The 14,085-nt window shown below is 41.7% G+C and overlaps 1 protein-coding gene across 2 annotated transcripts in view; it reads left to right on the plus strand.

The window, feature by feature from the left end:
• The window catches only part of LOC139383392 (uncharacterized), a 54,223-nt gene that overhangs the window by 18,654 nt on the left and 21,484 nt on the right, over positions 1–14,085 (plus strand). For both annotated transcript variants that reach the window (XR_011628731.1, XM_071127917.1), the window contains exons 2-3: positions 932–1,013; positions 1,197–1,705. Coding sequence is in view for 1 of the 2 variants with exons in the window: in XM_071127917.1 (XP_070984018.1) it covers positions 932–1,013; positions 1,197–1,705 (591 nt within the window). In the remaining variant the exon portion in view is untranslated. The remainder of the gene's footprint in view (positions 1–931; positions 1,014–1,196; positions 1,706–14,085) is intronic.

Here is a 14,085-nt window from a genome sequence, read left to right on the forward strand (position 1 = left end):
AGTGTACCAGTCGCAAACATTCAGCAGTGTTCAACGTTGTGTCCTACAATGTCATAGTAAACTCTGAATGCACCCCAGTTGTTTATAGTAGAAGTGTACGCTGCCTGCTGGAGTAGAACTTGAGGCCCTGGTTCCTTTCTCTTGCACTCTCTTTCTCCTTTGCTCTGTTTGAAGTGCTTCAGTAGGAAGGGGAGGCATTGTGTGAGTGCATGTGTGTGTGAGCACAGATGGCAGCTGCTCTGCCTCAGTGTGGTAACTACTGTGTGTGTGGCGCGTTACTTAACTCTTCGTGCTGCAGTCTGCTGGGTGTCTACTGTTGTTGTCGTAGACCCCTCAAAAGGGAACTGCTCTTAAAGGGGCAATCTGGGACTTGGAAATTGCCAAGAGCTGACAAGAGTTTACACTGAACTGAAGAGGCTAGATTGACCAGACCTAGATTTAAGCTTTTTGTAAATGTCATCCCTGTTCCAAATTCCAATTTGAGAGTAAGGAATTTTCCAGGAAATAAAGCCATTTGGCCAAGTTTGGGTGTTAGCATGATGTGCACGTTATATGCGAAACAGAGTTGCCCTAATCTCGACCTTTTGCACAATTTCTCCAACACAATATTTGAGTCTTTAGATAAAAGGATGTTAGTTGAGAATCAGTGGGCCACCCTGTTGCTTAGTGATGCTGTTGCACTAGCTGTAGAGATGTGAGGTAAGTGGAATGGTGATTTGGTAAAGATACTGCTTCCTAGTTGCTTCATAGTTGCATTGATATGAACCTGGGTATTTCGTATAATAAATACGCTACTTGTCGACCTAACCTAGCAAAGCCCCAAAGAGTGTCTTGTACTGATGCTAACTGTATGCTCTCTCATGTAGGAAGTTGAGGGACAAGCCATATGTTGCCCAATTAAATAGTTATCCTTTAACCCTTTCCCTTCTAGATTTCCTACCATGGCAGTGGGGAGGGAGCGGAGAGCGACGATTCCGAGGGGGAGAACCAGGAGCTTGCACAGATTGACAGAGGTATGTGGCCCGCCTGCTCAAACCAACCCAAGTCTTCTATGCTCTTCGTTTTTACATGGATGTGTACAAGATGGTCATTTAGCAGATAAAGCAACTTTCAGTTTACACAGAATAGAAATACACAAGCTTGTCGCTATCTCTGCCTCTTCACCTTTGACATGTGCTCTTGGTCACCCCTCTCAGAGAGGCGGCGGAACTGCGGCCTCACCCCTCTGGCAACCAGCCAGCAGCACAATCAGGGTCCCCTATCTCCAGCACGCCTCCATCACCTACGCCTCCTTCTAGACCCGACTTTGGACCGCCACTCGTCTGAAGAAGAGCTAGAGCGAATCAGCCACGGCGTTGGAGACAGCAGGAAGTGGACGCTGCACCATCGCCACGGTGACCACCCCAGCAGTGCCTCCAGCGACGAGGAGGTGTGGGACCTGTGTGGCTGTGGCCCAGTTGCAGCATCCTTGGAGCCTGGGACTTGCCTGGCCACTTCCACCAGCCCGGTGCTCTTTAGCTCAAGCCCACCTCGCAGCCTCAAGCCACCGCCTCCAATTAAGCTCCAGTTCCAGGGGGTGCAGCCTGCTGCCAAGCCTATCATCTTGACCCACTTCGACCAGTCGGCGGCTCCCTATAGGAAACACAGGCACAGCTACGGGGGAGACCTGGGGAGGCCAAGTCTGGACCTGGAGAAAATGCAACAGGTTAGTGCCATTACATTGCATCTACTGTTCTTGAATAGTGACCGTTAGCATAGCATTGTTCATCTTCCAATCAGCATACCATGTTGTGGTTTGGGTAGCATCTCACAAGTATTTGGCAATCATAGAATCACATAGCTGGGTCATTCTACGACTAGAGTGCCTTTTGGGAAGTGTAATTTTGTCCAAAATTACTATTTATTTCACCAAATGATTATATTCTGACATGTTCAGAAATGAAAATAAATAAAAAGTGACACGGTTTATCGTAACAGGGATGATGACATCATAAATCAGCCATTAATGTTACTCCCCTTGTGACAAGGGGAATGGAAGCTTGTGTGCAATTTAATGTAAGCTTGACAGCGGTATTTTATCTTAAAACATTTCTAGCCTATCTGTCTATGGGTAACAGCCAGGGTTTTCCACCACAAATCTCAAGAAAATTACCAAAAAGAGTCGAACCAGCTCACCTACTTTTACACTATGATTTCAGTATTAGATGTTCAATGTTTCTTTCAAATGTATTTTTACCATATTAGTTTTACGATATTAAAACATGTTCAGTTCACGTTACAGGGTTGACATTAAACCTAAGGGGCAAATATATATTAATCACCAATTGCATTATATAAGTGAAAATATTCAGTATTTACTTTCCCAAAGCAACAAAAATAACTAGGACTTTACAAATTGTGAAAACTGGGAAAATCTTGGGGTTAAGTAGGTTAAAATGAGGATTTTCAGAGAAAACAAATAATGTATTTTATTTAAAAGCACTGTCAAGGCAGCAGCTACTCTTCCCGGGCTCCAGCAAAATTAAGACAGTTTTACAATTATGCTGTTTGATTATCTTTATATGCTAGTTTTCAATGATAATTTGGCCCAAGGTCTCTAGAAATTAGCAATGCAAGCTACAGCTCTTTTTGACTACCCATATGTAAGGAATGAAAGCTATTTTGGATTGCCGTCTGCTCCCTGTAGCCTACATCCAATCTTATAGAACAAACTGGAAATGATCATATTTGGATGGATAAACCCTTTAAGCATCACCAAATGTTTTAAACAGTTAGGAGGAATTATTTATTTATGTTGGCAGATAATGCCATATTCCAACTCTTGTTTGGGTGTGGACAGAGCTCTGAAGTGCGACCAATTTGGTCACATATGCAATAAAATATTTAGCTGTGCGACCAGGAGTTTTATTTTGGGAGCACTGCGCGACTATGGAAAAAATCTCCCAGATAATAATTGTCATAATGAAAAGGCTTTGCTGTGCTGTTGTTTCCTAGTGCCCTACAGAAACAAGCGAGTGAGGATTCGTTAGCTTCATGGATGCACTATTTCTATAGCGAAAACGACTTGCTTGTAGCTCAACCAGGTCTAAAGATCTGACCATATTACCGGTGCAACATTTGTATCTTCCCAAAGCGGATCACTGGGACCACATTTTACATTCCTGAACCGTTTCATGGGCCGTTCTAAAATGAATCCGTGTGTTTTCCTCTTTGGCTAGCACGCAACCTAACAACCTGGTTACTTTACCAGTATATTCAAACCTTTGGGGGAACAGAAAGATAGGAAAATGATCATAGCAACGGAGATCAATGATCATAGCAATGAATGAATGACGGATCTATTGCATGTCGTCATCACAAGCAAACCTGACATTTTTAAAGAGACAGTTTTCAGTGCAACGCATCTCAATATGAAAACAGTGTTTTTACACAATGTAGTCATTTACAACATTAACAATATCTACACTGTATTTCTAATCAATTTGATGTTATTTTAATGGACAAAAAAATATGCTTTTCTTTCAAAAACAAGGACATTTCTAAGTGACCCCAAATTTTTGAACGGTAGTGTATATTGCTCAGATTGTATGAAGTACACTGTGGAACTAGGCCATACTGTAGGGTAGCCTTGTACCACCTGCCAGTTAGACTATAATTCATTACATTGAGCTTGGGATTAGTTTAAGGGGCACAATAGCATTCCCCTTGTGCGCACACACACGACACACACACACACACACACACACACACACTCACTCAAAGGCTGGGCGCTTGCCACAGCCTTGGTGGTCCGGAGAGATGGAGAGGGTGGCACGGACGGCAGATGTCTGCCCTCGTTTCTCACAAAAGCCAGTGAGTGAGGCAAAGATGGAGGGGTGGAGGCAGAAGGAGTGAATGAAATAATGTTTTTGGAAAAAGGGAACAGATGAGAGACAGCGGGCAGCAGTGAGAAGGACTTGGGTGTGTGCATATTTGTGTGTGTGTGTGTGTGTGTGTGTGTGTGTGTCCGCATCTTTGTGTGTGTGTATGTATGTGTGTGTCTGCATTTTTATTTGTGTATGTGAGCTCAGACAAGTGGAATGGGAGGTATTGGAGGGAATACAATAGAGCTGCCAGACAATACTCTCCCATTAACCCTTTAGCTGGGCAACTCCAAGTCTGTGTCCCTGGCCAAAAGTCGTGCACTTTTAGGCCTGGGAATAGGGTGCCATTTGGGATGCAGTTAGTCTTCAAATTACCCATCTGAACAACTTTCTGGACTTCTTACCTCCTCCCTATCAAACGTTCTCAACCTGTTTTCTCTTTCATGTCACAACAGTCTAAAAGGTTATTTCCTGCCTCTCAACCTTTCTCTTTGTTTTCTTTCACATGAACAACTCTTTTTACAGTGGAACACACTTAAATTAAACAGTTCTCATCATGCTTGGATAATCGTTGTTAACAGGCTGCATATAGCCGCAATAGGCACATTTTCGACTAACCTTTACATCGTGAAACTTTCTTTGTTCTCAACTTGGAAGACAGGGGTGTCTTCTAAACTTCCATCGCTAGTTGCAGGTAGAACGTAACATCAAAAATAAAAAAATGTTTGCACCATTTTTGCTACATTAAATAATCCGACAATGTATCCACCTGCAACTAGCTATATAAATTTAGAAATAAGCCAAACACCTCAACAATTACTAGTAGTAGCACCTTTGGAAGGAAAAACAAGTTCAAAGAGTTTTTGAATGTATTTATTTATTTATTTCACCTTTATTTAACCAGGTAGGCAAGTTGAGAACAAGTTCTCATTTACAACTGCGACCTGGCCAAGATTAAGCAAAGCAGTGCGACAAAAACAACAACAGACACATGGGATAAACAAACGTACAGTCAATAACGCAATTGAAAAATCTATGAACATGGTGTGCAAATTAGAGGTCGACCGATTTTTTTTTACACCTTTATTTAATCTTTATTTACCTAGGCTAGTCAGTTAAGAACACATTCCTATTTTCAATGACGGCCTAGGAACGGTGGGTTAACTGCCTCGTTCAGGGGCAAGAAGACAGATTTTCACATTGTCAGCTCAGCAATCTTGCAACCATTCAGTTACCTAGTCCAACGCAATAACGACCTGCCTCTCTCTCGTTGCACTCCACAAGGAGACTGCCTGTTACGCAAATGCAGTAAGCCAAGGTAAGTTGCTACCTAGCATTAATGGTTGATGATATTACTAAATATTGTCTAGCGTGTCCTGTGTTGCATATAATCTAACTGAGCATACAAGCATACAAGTATCTAAGTATCTGACTGAGCGGTGGTAGGCAGAAGCAGGCGAGTAAACATTAATTCAAACAGCACTTTCGTGCGTTTTGCCAGCAGCTCTTCGTTGTGCGTCAAGCATTGCGCTGTTTATGACTTCAAACCTATCAACTCCCGAGATGAGGCTGGTGTGACCGAAGTGAAATGGCTGGCTAGTTAGCGCACGCTAATAGCGTTTCAAACTTCACTCGCTCTGAGCCTTGGGGTGGTTGTTTCCCTTGCTCTGCATGGGTAACGCTTTGATGTGGTGGCTGTTGTCGATGTGTTGCTGGTTCGAGCCCAGGGAGGAGCGAGGAGAGGGACGGAAGATATACTGTTACACTGTGAATACTAAAGTGCCTATAAGAACATCCAATAGTCAAAGGTGAATGAAATACAAATGATATAGAGGGAAATAGTTCTATAATAACTACAACCTAAAACTTCTTACCTGGGAATTTTGAAGACACATGTTAAAAGGAACCACCAGCTTTCATATGTTCTCATGTTCTGAGCAAGGAACTGAAATGTTAGCTTTCTTACATAGCACATATTGCACTTTTACGTTCTTCTCCAACACTTTGTTTTTGCATTATTTAAACCAAATTGAACATGTTTCATTATTTACTTGAGGCTAAATTGATTTTATTGATGTATTATATTAAGTTAAAATAAGTGTTAATTCGGTATTGTTGTAATTGTCATTATTACAAATACATTTTTTATTTTATTTTTTAAATCGGCTGATTAATCGGTATCAGCTTTTTTGGTCCTCCAATAATCGGTATTGGTATCGGCGTTGAAAAATCATAATCGGTCGACCTCTGCTGCAAATATAGTAAGATTAGGGAGGGAAGGCAATAAATAGGCCATAGTGGTGAAATAATTACAATTTTGCATTATAACTGGAGTGATAGATGTGAAGATGATGATGTGCAAGTAGAAATACTGGGGTGCAAAAGAGCAAAAATAATTAAGAATATGGGGATGAGGTAGTTGAGTGTGCTATTTACAGATGGGCTGCTCTGACAGCTGAAGCTTAAAATTAATGAGGGAGATATGGAAGTCTGGAAGTCTCCAGCTTCAGTAATTTTTGTTCCAGTCATTTGCAGCAGAGAACTGGAAGGAAAGGTGGCCAAAGAGGGAGTTGGCTTTGACCAGTGAAATATACCTGCTGGAGCGCGTAGGTGTTGCTATGGTGACCAGTAAGCTGAGATAAAAATTTTTTTTATTTTTATTTAACTAGACAAGTCAGTTAAGAGCAAATTCTTATTTTCAATGACGACATAGGAACAGTGGGTTAACTGCCTTGTTCAGGGGCAGAACAGATTTTTTTACCTTGTCAGCTCGGGGATTCAATCTTGCAAACTTTCGGTTACTAGTTCACCACTAGGCTACCTGCCGCTATGCACATGCTACGGGTGGGTGCTGCTATGGTTACCAGTGAGTTGAGATAAGGCGGGGCTTTACCTAGCAAAGACTTATAGATGACCTGGAGCCAGTGGGTTTGGCGACAAATATGAAGCGAGGGCCAGCCAGCCAACGAGAGTATACAAGTCGCAGTGGTGGGTAGTATATGGGGCTTTGGTGTCAAAGACTACATCCGATTTGCTGAATAGAGTGTTGGAGGCTATTTTGTAAATGACATCGGCGAAGTCAAGAATCGGTAGGATAGTCAGTTTTACGAGGGTATGTTTAGCCGCATGAGTGAAGGAGGCTTTGTTGTGAAATAGATAGCCGATTCTAGATTTAATTTTGGACTAGAGATGCTTAACGTGAGTCTGGAAGGATAGTTTACAGTCTAACCAGTCACCTAGGTATTTGTAGTTGTCTACATATTCTAAGTCTGAACGTCCAGATTTGAGGTCGACCGATTATGATTTTTTTAAACACTGATACCGATTATAAGCCGATACCGATTAATCGGCCAATTTATATATATATATATATATTTATTTGTAATAATGACAATTACAACAATACTGAATGAACACTTTTATTTTAACTTAATATAATACATAAATAAAATCTATTAGTCTCAAATAAATAATTAAACATGCTCAATTTGGTTTAAATAATGCAAAAACACCGTGTTGGAGAAGAAAGTAAAAGTGCAATATGTGCTATGTAAAACAGCTTAGGTTTAAGTTCCTTGCTCAGAATCAAATCAAATGTATTTATATAGCCCTTCTTACATCAGCTGATATCTCAAAGTGCTGTACATAAACCCAGCCTAAAACCCCAAACAGCAAGCAATGCAGGTGTATGAAATATGAAAGCTGGTGGTTCAATATTCCCAGTTCTTCAATATTCCCAGTTAAGACGTTTTAGGTTGTAGTTATTATAGGAATTACGACGCGTCGACTATTTCTCTCTATACCATTTGTATTTCATATACCTTTGACTATTGGATGTTCTAATAGGCACTTTTGTATTGCCAGCCTAATCTCAGGAGTTGATAGGCTTGAAGTCAGAAACAGCGCTGTGCTTCAAGCATTGCTAAGAGCTGCTGGCAAACGCAGTAAAGTTTGAATGAATGCTTACGAGCCCGCTGCTGCCTACCACCGCTCAGTCAGACTGCTCTATCAAATATCAAATCATAGACTTAATTATAATATAATAAACACAGAAATACGAGCCTTTGGTCATTAATATGGTCAAATGTTTTTTTATAAGATAAGTTTAATGCTAGCTAGCAACTTACCTTGGCCCCTTGCTGCACTCATGTAACCGGTGGTCAGCCTGCCACGCAGTTTCCTCGTTTATTGCAATGTAATCAGCCATAATGGCGTCCAAAAATGCCGATTACCGATTGTTATGAAAACTTGAAATCGGCCATGCGGTCGACCTCTAGTCCAGATTAGTGATGCTAGTCGGGCGGGCGGGTATCGATCGGTTGAAGAGCATGCATTTAGTTTTACTAGCATTTAAGAGCAGTTGGGGGCCATGGAAGGAGTGTTGTATGGCATTGAAGCTTGTCTGGAGGTTTGTTAACACAGTGTCCAAAGAAGGGCCAGATGTATACAGAATGGTGTCGTCTGCGTAGAGGTGGATCAGAGAATCACCAGCAGCAAGAGCGACATCATTGATATATACAGAGAAAAGAGTCGGTCCGAGAATTGAACCCTGTGGCACCCCCATAGAGACTGCCAGAGGTCCGGACAACAGGCCCTCCGATTTGACACACTGAACTCTATCTGAGAAGTAGTTGGTGAACCAGGCGAGGCAGTCATTTGAGAAACCAAGGCTGTTGAGTCTGCCGATAAGAATGAGGTGATTGACAGAGTCGAAAGCCTTGGCCAGGTTGATGAAGACAGCTGCACAGTATTGTCTTTTATTGATGGCAGTTATGGTATCGTTTAGGACCTTGAGCGTGGCTGAGGTGCACCCATGACCAGCTCGGAAACCAGATTGCATAGGGGAGAAGGTACGGTGGGATTCGAAATGGTCTGTGATCTGTTTGTTAACTTGGCTTTCGAAGACTTTAGAGAGGCAGGGCAGGATAGATATAGGTCTGTAACAGTTTGGGTCTCCCCTTTGATGAGGGGGATGACCACGGCACCTTACCAATCGTTAGGGATCTCAGACGATACGAAAGAGAGGTTGAACAGGCTAGGGATAGCAACAATTGCGGCAGATAATTTTAGAAAGAGAGGGCCCAGCTGATTTGTAGGGGTCCAGATTTTGCAGCTCTTTCAGAACATCAGCTATCTGGATTTGGGTGAAGGAGAAGCGGGGGCGCTTGGGCAAGTTGCTGCGGGGGTGCAGAGCTTTTTGCCGGGGTAGGGGTAGCCAGGTGGAAAGCATGACCAGCCATAGAAAAATTCTTATTGAAATTCTCTATTATCATAGATTTATCGGTGGTGATAGTGTTTCCTAGCCTCAGTGCAGTGGGCAGCTGGGAGGAAGTGCTCTTATTCTCCATGGACTTTACAGTGTCCCAAAACTTTTTGGAATTTGTGCTACAGGATGCAAATTTCTGTTTGAAAAAGCTAGCCTTTGCTGTCCTAACTGACTGTGTATATTGGTTCCTAACTGCCCTGAAAAGTTGCATATCGCGGAGGCTATTTGACGCTAACACAGGATGTTTTTTGTGCTGGAGTCTGGATTGAACCAAGGGCTATATCTGTTCTTAGTTAAAAAAATTGAATGCGGCATGCTTATTTAAGATGGTGAGGAAAGCACTTTTAAAGAATAACCAGGCATCCTCTACTGACGGGATGAGGTCAGTATCCTTCCATGATACCCGGGCCAGGTCGATTAGAAAGGCCTGCAACAGTGAGAGACTTGTTTCTGGAAAGGTGGATTTTTAAAAGTAGAAGCTTGAACTGTTTGGGCACAGACCTGAATAGCATGACAGAACTCTGCAGGCTATCTCTGCAGTAGATTGTAACTCCGCCCCCTTTGGCAGTTCTATGTTGGTGGAAAATGTTGTAGTTGGGGATGGAAATTTCAGAATTGTTAGTGGCCTTCCTAAGCCAGGATTCAGACACGGCTAGGACATCAGGGTTGGCAGAGTGTGCTAAAGCAGTGAATGAAACAAACTTATGGAGGAGGCTTCTGATGTTAACATGCATGAAGCCAAGGCTTTTACGTTTACAGAAGTCAACAAATGAGAGCGACTGGGGGAATAGGTGTGGTACTGGGGGCTACAGGGCCTGGGTTAACCTCTACATCACCAGAGGAAGAGTAGGATAAGGGTACGGCTAAAGGCTATCAGAACTGGTCGTCTCGTGCTTTGGGAACAGAGAATAAAAGGAGCACATTTCTGAGCGTTGTAGAATAGATTCAGGGCATAATGTACAGACAAGGGTATGGTTGGATGTGAGTACAGTGGAGGTAAACCTAGGTGTTGAGTGACGATGAGAGATTTTTAGTCTCTGGAAGCACCAGTTAAGCCAGGTAAGGTCTCCGCATTTGTGTGGGGTGGGACAAAAGAGCCTTCTAAGGCATGGTGAGCGGGACTGAGGGCTCTACAGTGAAATAAAACAAGAAGAACTAGCCGAGACAGCAGTAGACAAGGCATATTGACATGAGAGAGAGGCATAAAGCAATCACAGGTGTTGATTGGTAGAGCTAAGACAACGACGGGTAAATGGCGATGAATGGGCAGAGCGGGTCAGTTTGGTACATACAGTACCTGAGTTCGAAGCTGGGGCCGACAGATAAACAAAATTAGGCACCGTGTTATTGAAACAGTCCAGGAGGCATCAGCTGTGTAGCCGAGTGATCATGGAGCAGCAATAGGTGAGTCAGGGAGCCGTTCGGTAGTCACTACTACGCTAGTCGAGGGGGAGACACGGCATTCAGAAAGCTAGCGGGCCGGGGCTAACAGTTGAGTCTTCGGCGACATTGCAACGGAAAAGCCTATTGAGACCACATCGGTCGATTACGTCGGCAGACCAGTCATGATGAATCGACGGGGCTCTGTGTCGACAGTAAAGGGTCCAGGCCAATTGGCTAAGGAGGTATTGTAGCCCTAGAATTAGCTGGTATATGGGCCTAGCTCGAGGCTAGCTGGTGCTTGCTTCGGGACAGAGGCGTTTGCTAACAGTAGCCACTTGTTTGCAGCTAGCTAGCTACGAAGATCTGGTGTAATGATCCAGAGCGGCAGGAATCCCGTGATGTGGTAGAGAGAAGCAGTCCGATATGCAGGTATTGTCTGGTGTCTGAGCTAAACGTGAAGACCGCTAGCTGTGGCTAACAAAGACTAATAGCTAGTAGCTGGTTAGCTGGCTAGCTCTTGATGGAGGTTCCAGTTATAAGGAATATGACATTCATTTTGCTCACTGTTCTTGTGATCATTTAGACCCCACGGAGTGAGATCTTGCGTGGAGCCCCAGATCGAGGGAGATTATCAGTGCTCTTGTATGTCTTCCATTTCCTAATAATTGCTCCCACAGTTGATTTCTTTAAACCAAGCTGCTTACCTATTGCAGATTCAGTCTTCCCAGCCTGGTGCAGGTCTACAATTTTGTTTCTGGTGTCCTTTGACAGCTCTTTGGTCTTGGCCATAGTGGAGTTTGGAGTGTGACTGTTTGAGGTTGTGGACAGGTGTCTTTTATACTGATAACAACTTCAAACAGGTGCTATTAATACAGGTAACGAGTGGAGGACAGAGGAGCCTCTTAAAGAAGAAGTTACAGGTCTGTGAGAGCCAGAAATCTTGCTTGTTTGTAGGTGACCAAATACTTATTTCCCATCATAATTTGCAAATTAATTCATAAAAAATCCTACAATGTGATTTTCTGGATTTATTTGTCTCATTTTGTCTGTCATAGTTGAAGTGTACCTATGATGAAAATTACAGGCCTCTCTCATCTTTTTAAGTGGGAGACCTTGCACAATTGGTGGCTGACTAAATACTTTTTTGCCCCACTGTATGTAAATTCCCGACTTCAACTGTATATTTGAGTTTAACCATATTATTTGTTCTATTAGTTGTCCTATCATCTTTCTATTGCTTGTTTTAAAAATATAGATATTTTGGACATTTTCAAATAACCGAAAGTGAGAGGTTGTAATTTGAATAAAGGGGAAAAGGCCATCCTTGAACATGGGGTGAGACATTCTTACTAATCTGCTAGATAACCAGTTTGGATTTAAGTATATAGCTTTGGTATGACTGAATACTTTAGTGAGAGGTCTAATGTTTTAATAAGTTCTGCCCTCCGAATTCATAATCATTATATAAATAGGCCCGTTTAATTTTGTCTGTCTTACCATTCCAAATAAAATGTAATATTTTTTGCTCATAAATGTTAAAACACACGTCGCTAGGCCATAAGCAAACTGGGATATGACTAAAGAGTTAATCATGGTGATTTTTCCGTTAAATGGTAGCAAAACCATATTTTTTTTGCTGATCATATATATCGTGGTGAGATCATTTCTTTCTTTTGGGATATGAATACTGAGTATGTCCACTTCACCGTCAGACCACTTTATTGCTAAACTACACGGTAATATAAAAGTTGTATTTTTTTTGTGATCCAATATGTAATGGTTGTAATCCAGAGAGATTAGAAAAATTATCTAGATCCTTTATGAGGCTGTGGAGGGATCCAAATTGTGGATTTAAAAGTACATGAATCATTAGCGTACAGTGACACCTTTGTTTTTAAGCCCTGGATTTCTAGCCCCTTGATATTATTGTTGAATCTGATTTGAATTTCAATGGCCATAATAAATAGATATGCCAATAGTGGACAACCTTGTTTTACTCCTCTGGACAGTTTAAAACTTCCTGATTAGTTGACATTATTTACTATTTTTCACCTAGGGTTACTATACATAACTTTAGCCCATTGTATAAGAGATTCTCCAAAATTGAAATATTCCTGGCATTTATATGTAAATTCCAGTCGTACTTTATCAAAAGCCTTTTCAAATTCAGCTATGAATACAAGGCCTGGTTTCCCAGATTTTTCATAGTGTTCTATTGTTTCCAGTACTTATATTATCTCCAAAAAAATCGTCCATGTAAAAAAAACCTGTCTGATTAGGATTAATAATATCCAACAATACTTTATTAATTCTATGCGCTATGCATTTTGCAAAAGAAATTGCAGCATAACACTGAAGTCTAAGGGGCCCTCCAATTTTTGTAATGGACTGGATCTTTATATTTACCACTTGGGTCCTGTTTCAATAATAATGAAATCAGACCTTCTTGTTGAGTATAATCTACCATTTTTATAGGAGTGGTTAAAGCATGCTACTTACGGGCCTCTGAGTACATCAAAAAAGGTTTGGTATGCCACCCAGCCCTGGAGTTTTCCCAGACTTAAAGGCTTTAATTGCATGCTCCTCCTCTGTAATTTTGCCTTCACATGAGTCTTTCTGTATAGCTGTTAATTTTACATTATTAACAGAAAAAATATCCTTACAGTTAACTACGGTCAGTGGAGATGGAAGAGACTGAAACAAAAACATATGCTTAAAGTACTTTGCTTCCTCTTTCAAAATATTTTTAGGTGAACTGTTTGGTTTCAGTCATTTATTTTTGGTAGTATTTATATTTGGAAGATTTATAAAATGCATCAAATTATTTCCCCCATATTCCTTTACACTTGCTCTTTCTTGTTTCAAATATTTGTTATTAAACACACACAATAATGGTGTATACAAGACAGGTATACAATTCTTATCTAAACATAAAAGAGCATATAGGAACAACAAGACCCAGAGTTCTGGGTGCAGAACAAATAATACAAAACACGACATACAAAACAAGGACACGTAGAAAGAAAGAGGGAAGATGCCCCCCCCCTTATTCCACCAACCCCCCCCCCCCCCCTCCCAACTGCTCGGGTGGCAGGGCCAGCACATGCTGCCCAAAGGTAGATTAAAATATTACAATTGAGAGTGCGTTAATAAGTACAAATTCACAGCGCCGACTCGTCCATGTAGGAGAGGAAAGGCTGCCAGATTTGATCAAATGTTGATAATTTATTGTTCAGAATATATCTAATTCTTTCTAAGTGTACAGTGTTTGCCAATTCACTGAGCCATAATTTGGTAGAGGGCGCTTCCCTCCTTTTCCAAAACAACAAGATTAGTTTTTTTGCCGAGATGAGACCGTACGAGATGAGTTGTTTTTGGGGGTTGGTTAATCCGTTTAGGGACTCAGATACTCCCAGGATTATCAGAAGCGGGTCTGGATCTGTTGAAGTCTCCAAAACTTCAGAGAGGATCCCAAAAATTTCACACCAATAACCATGCAAGCTAGAGCATAGGGCAAAGCAGTGGAGTAGTGTACCCTGCGCAGCCTGACATTTATCACATGTAGGGGATGTG

This window comes from Oncorhynchus clarkii, chromosome 25, assembly GCF_045791955.1.
Source record: "Oncorhynchus clarkii lewisi isolate Uvic-CL-2024 chromosome 25, UVic_Ocla_1.0, whole genome shotgun sequence".
Lineage (NCBI taxonomy): Eukaryota > Metazoa > Chordata > Actinopteri > Salmoniformes > Salmonidae > Oncorhynchus > Oncorhynchus clarkii.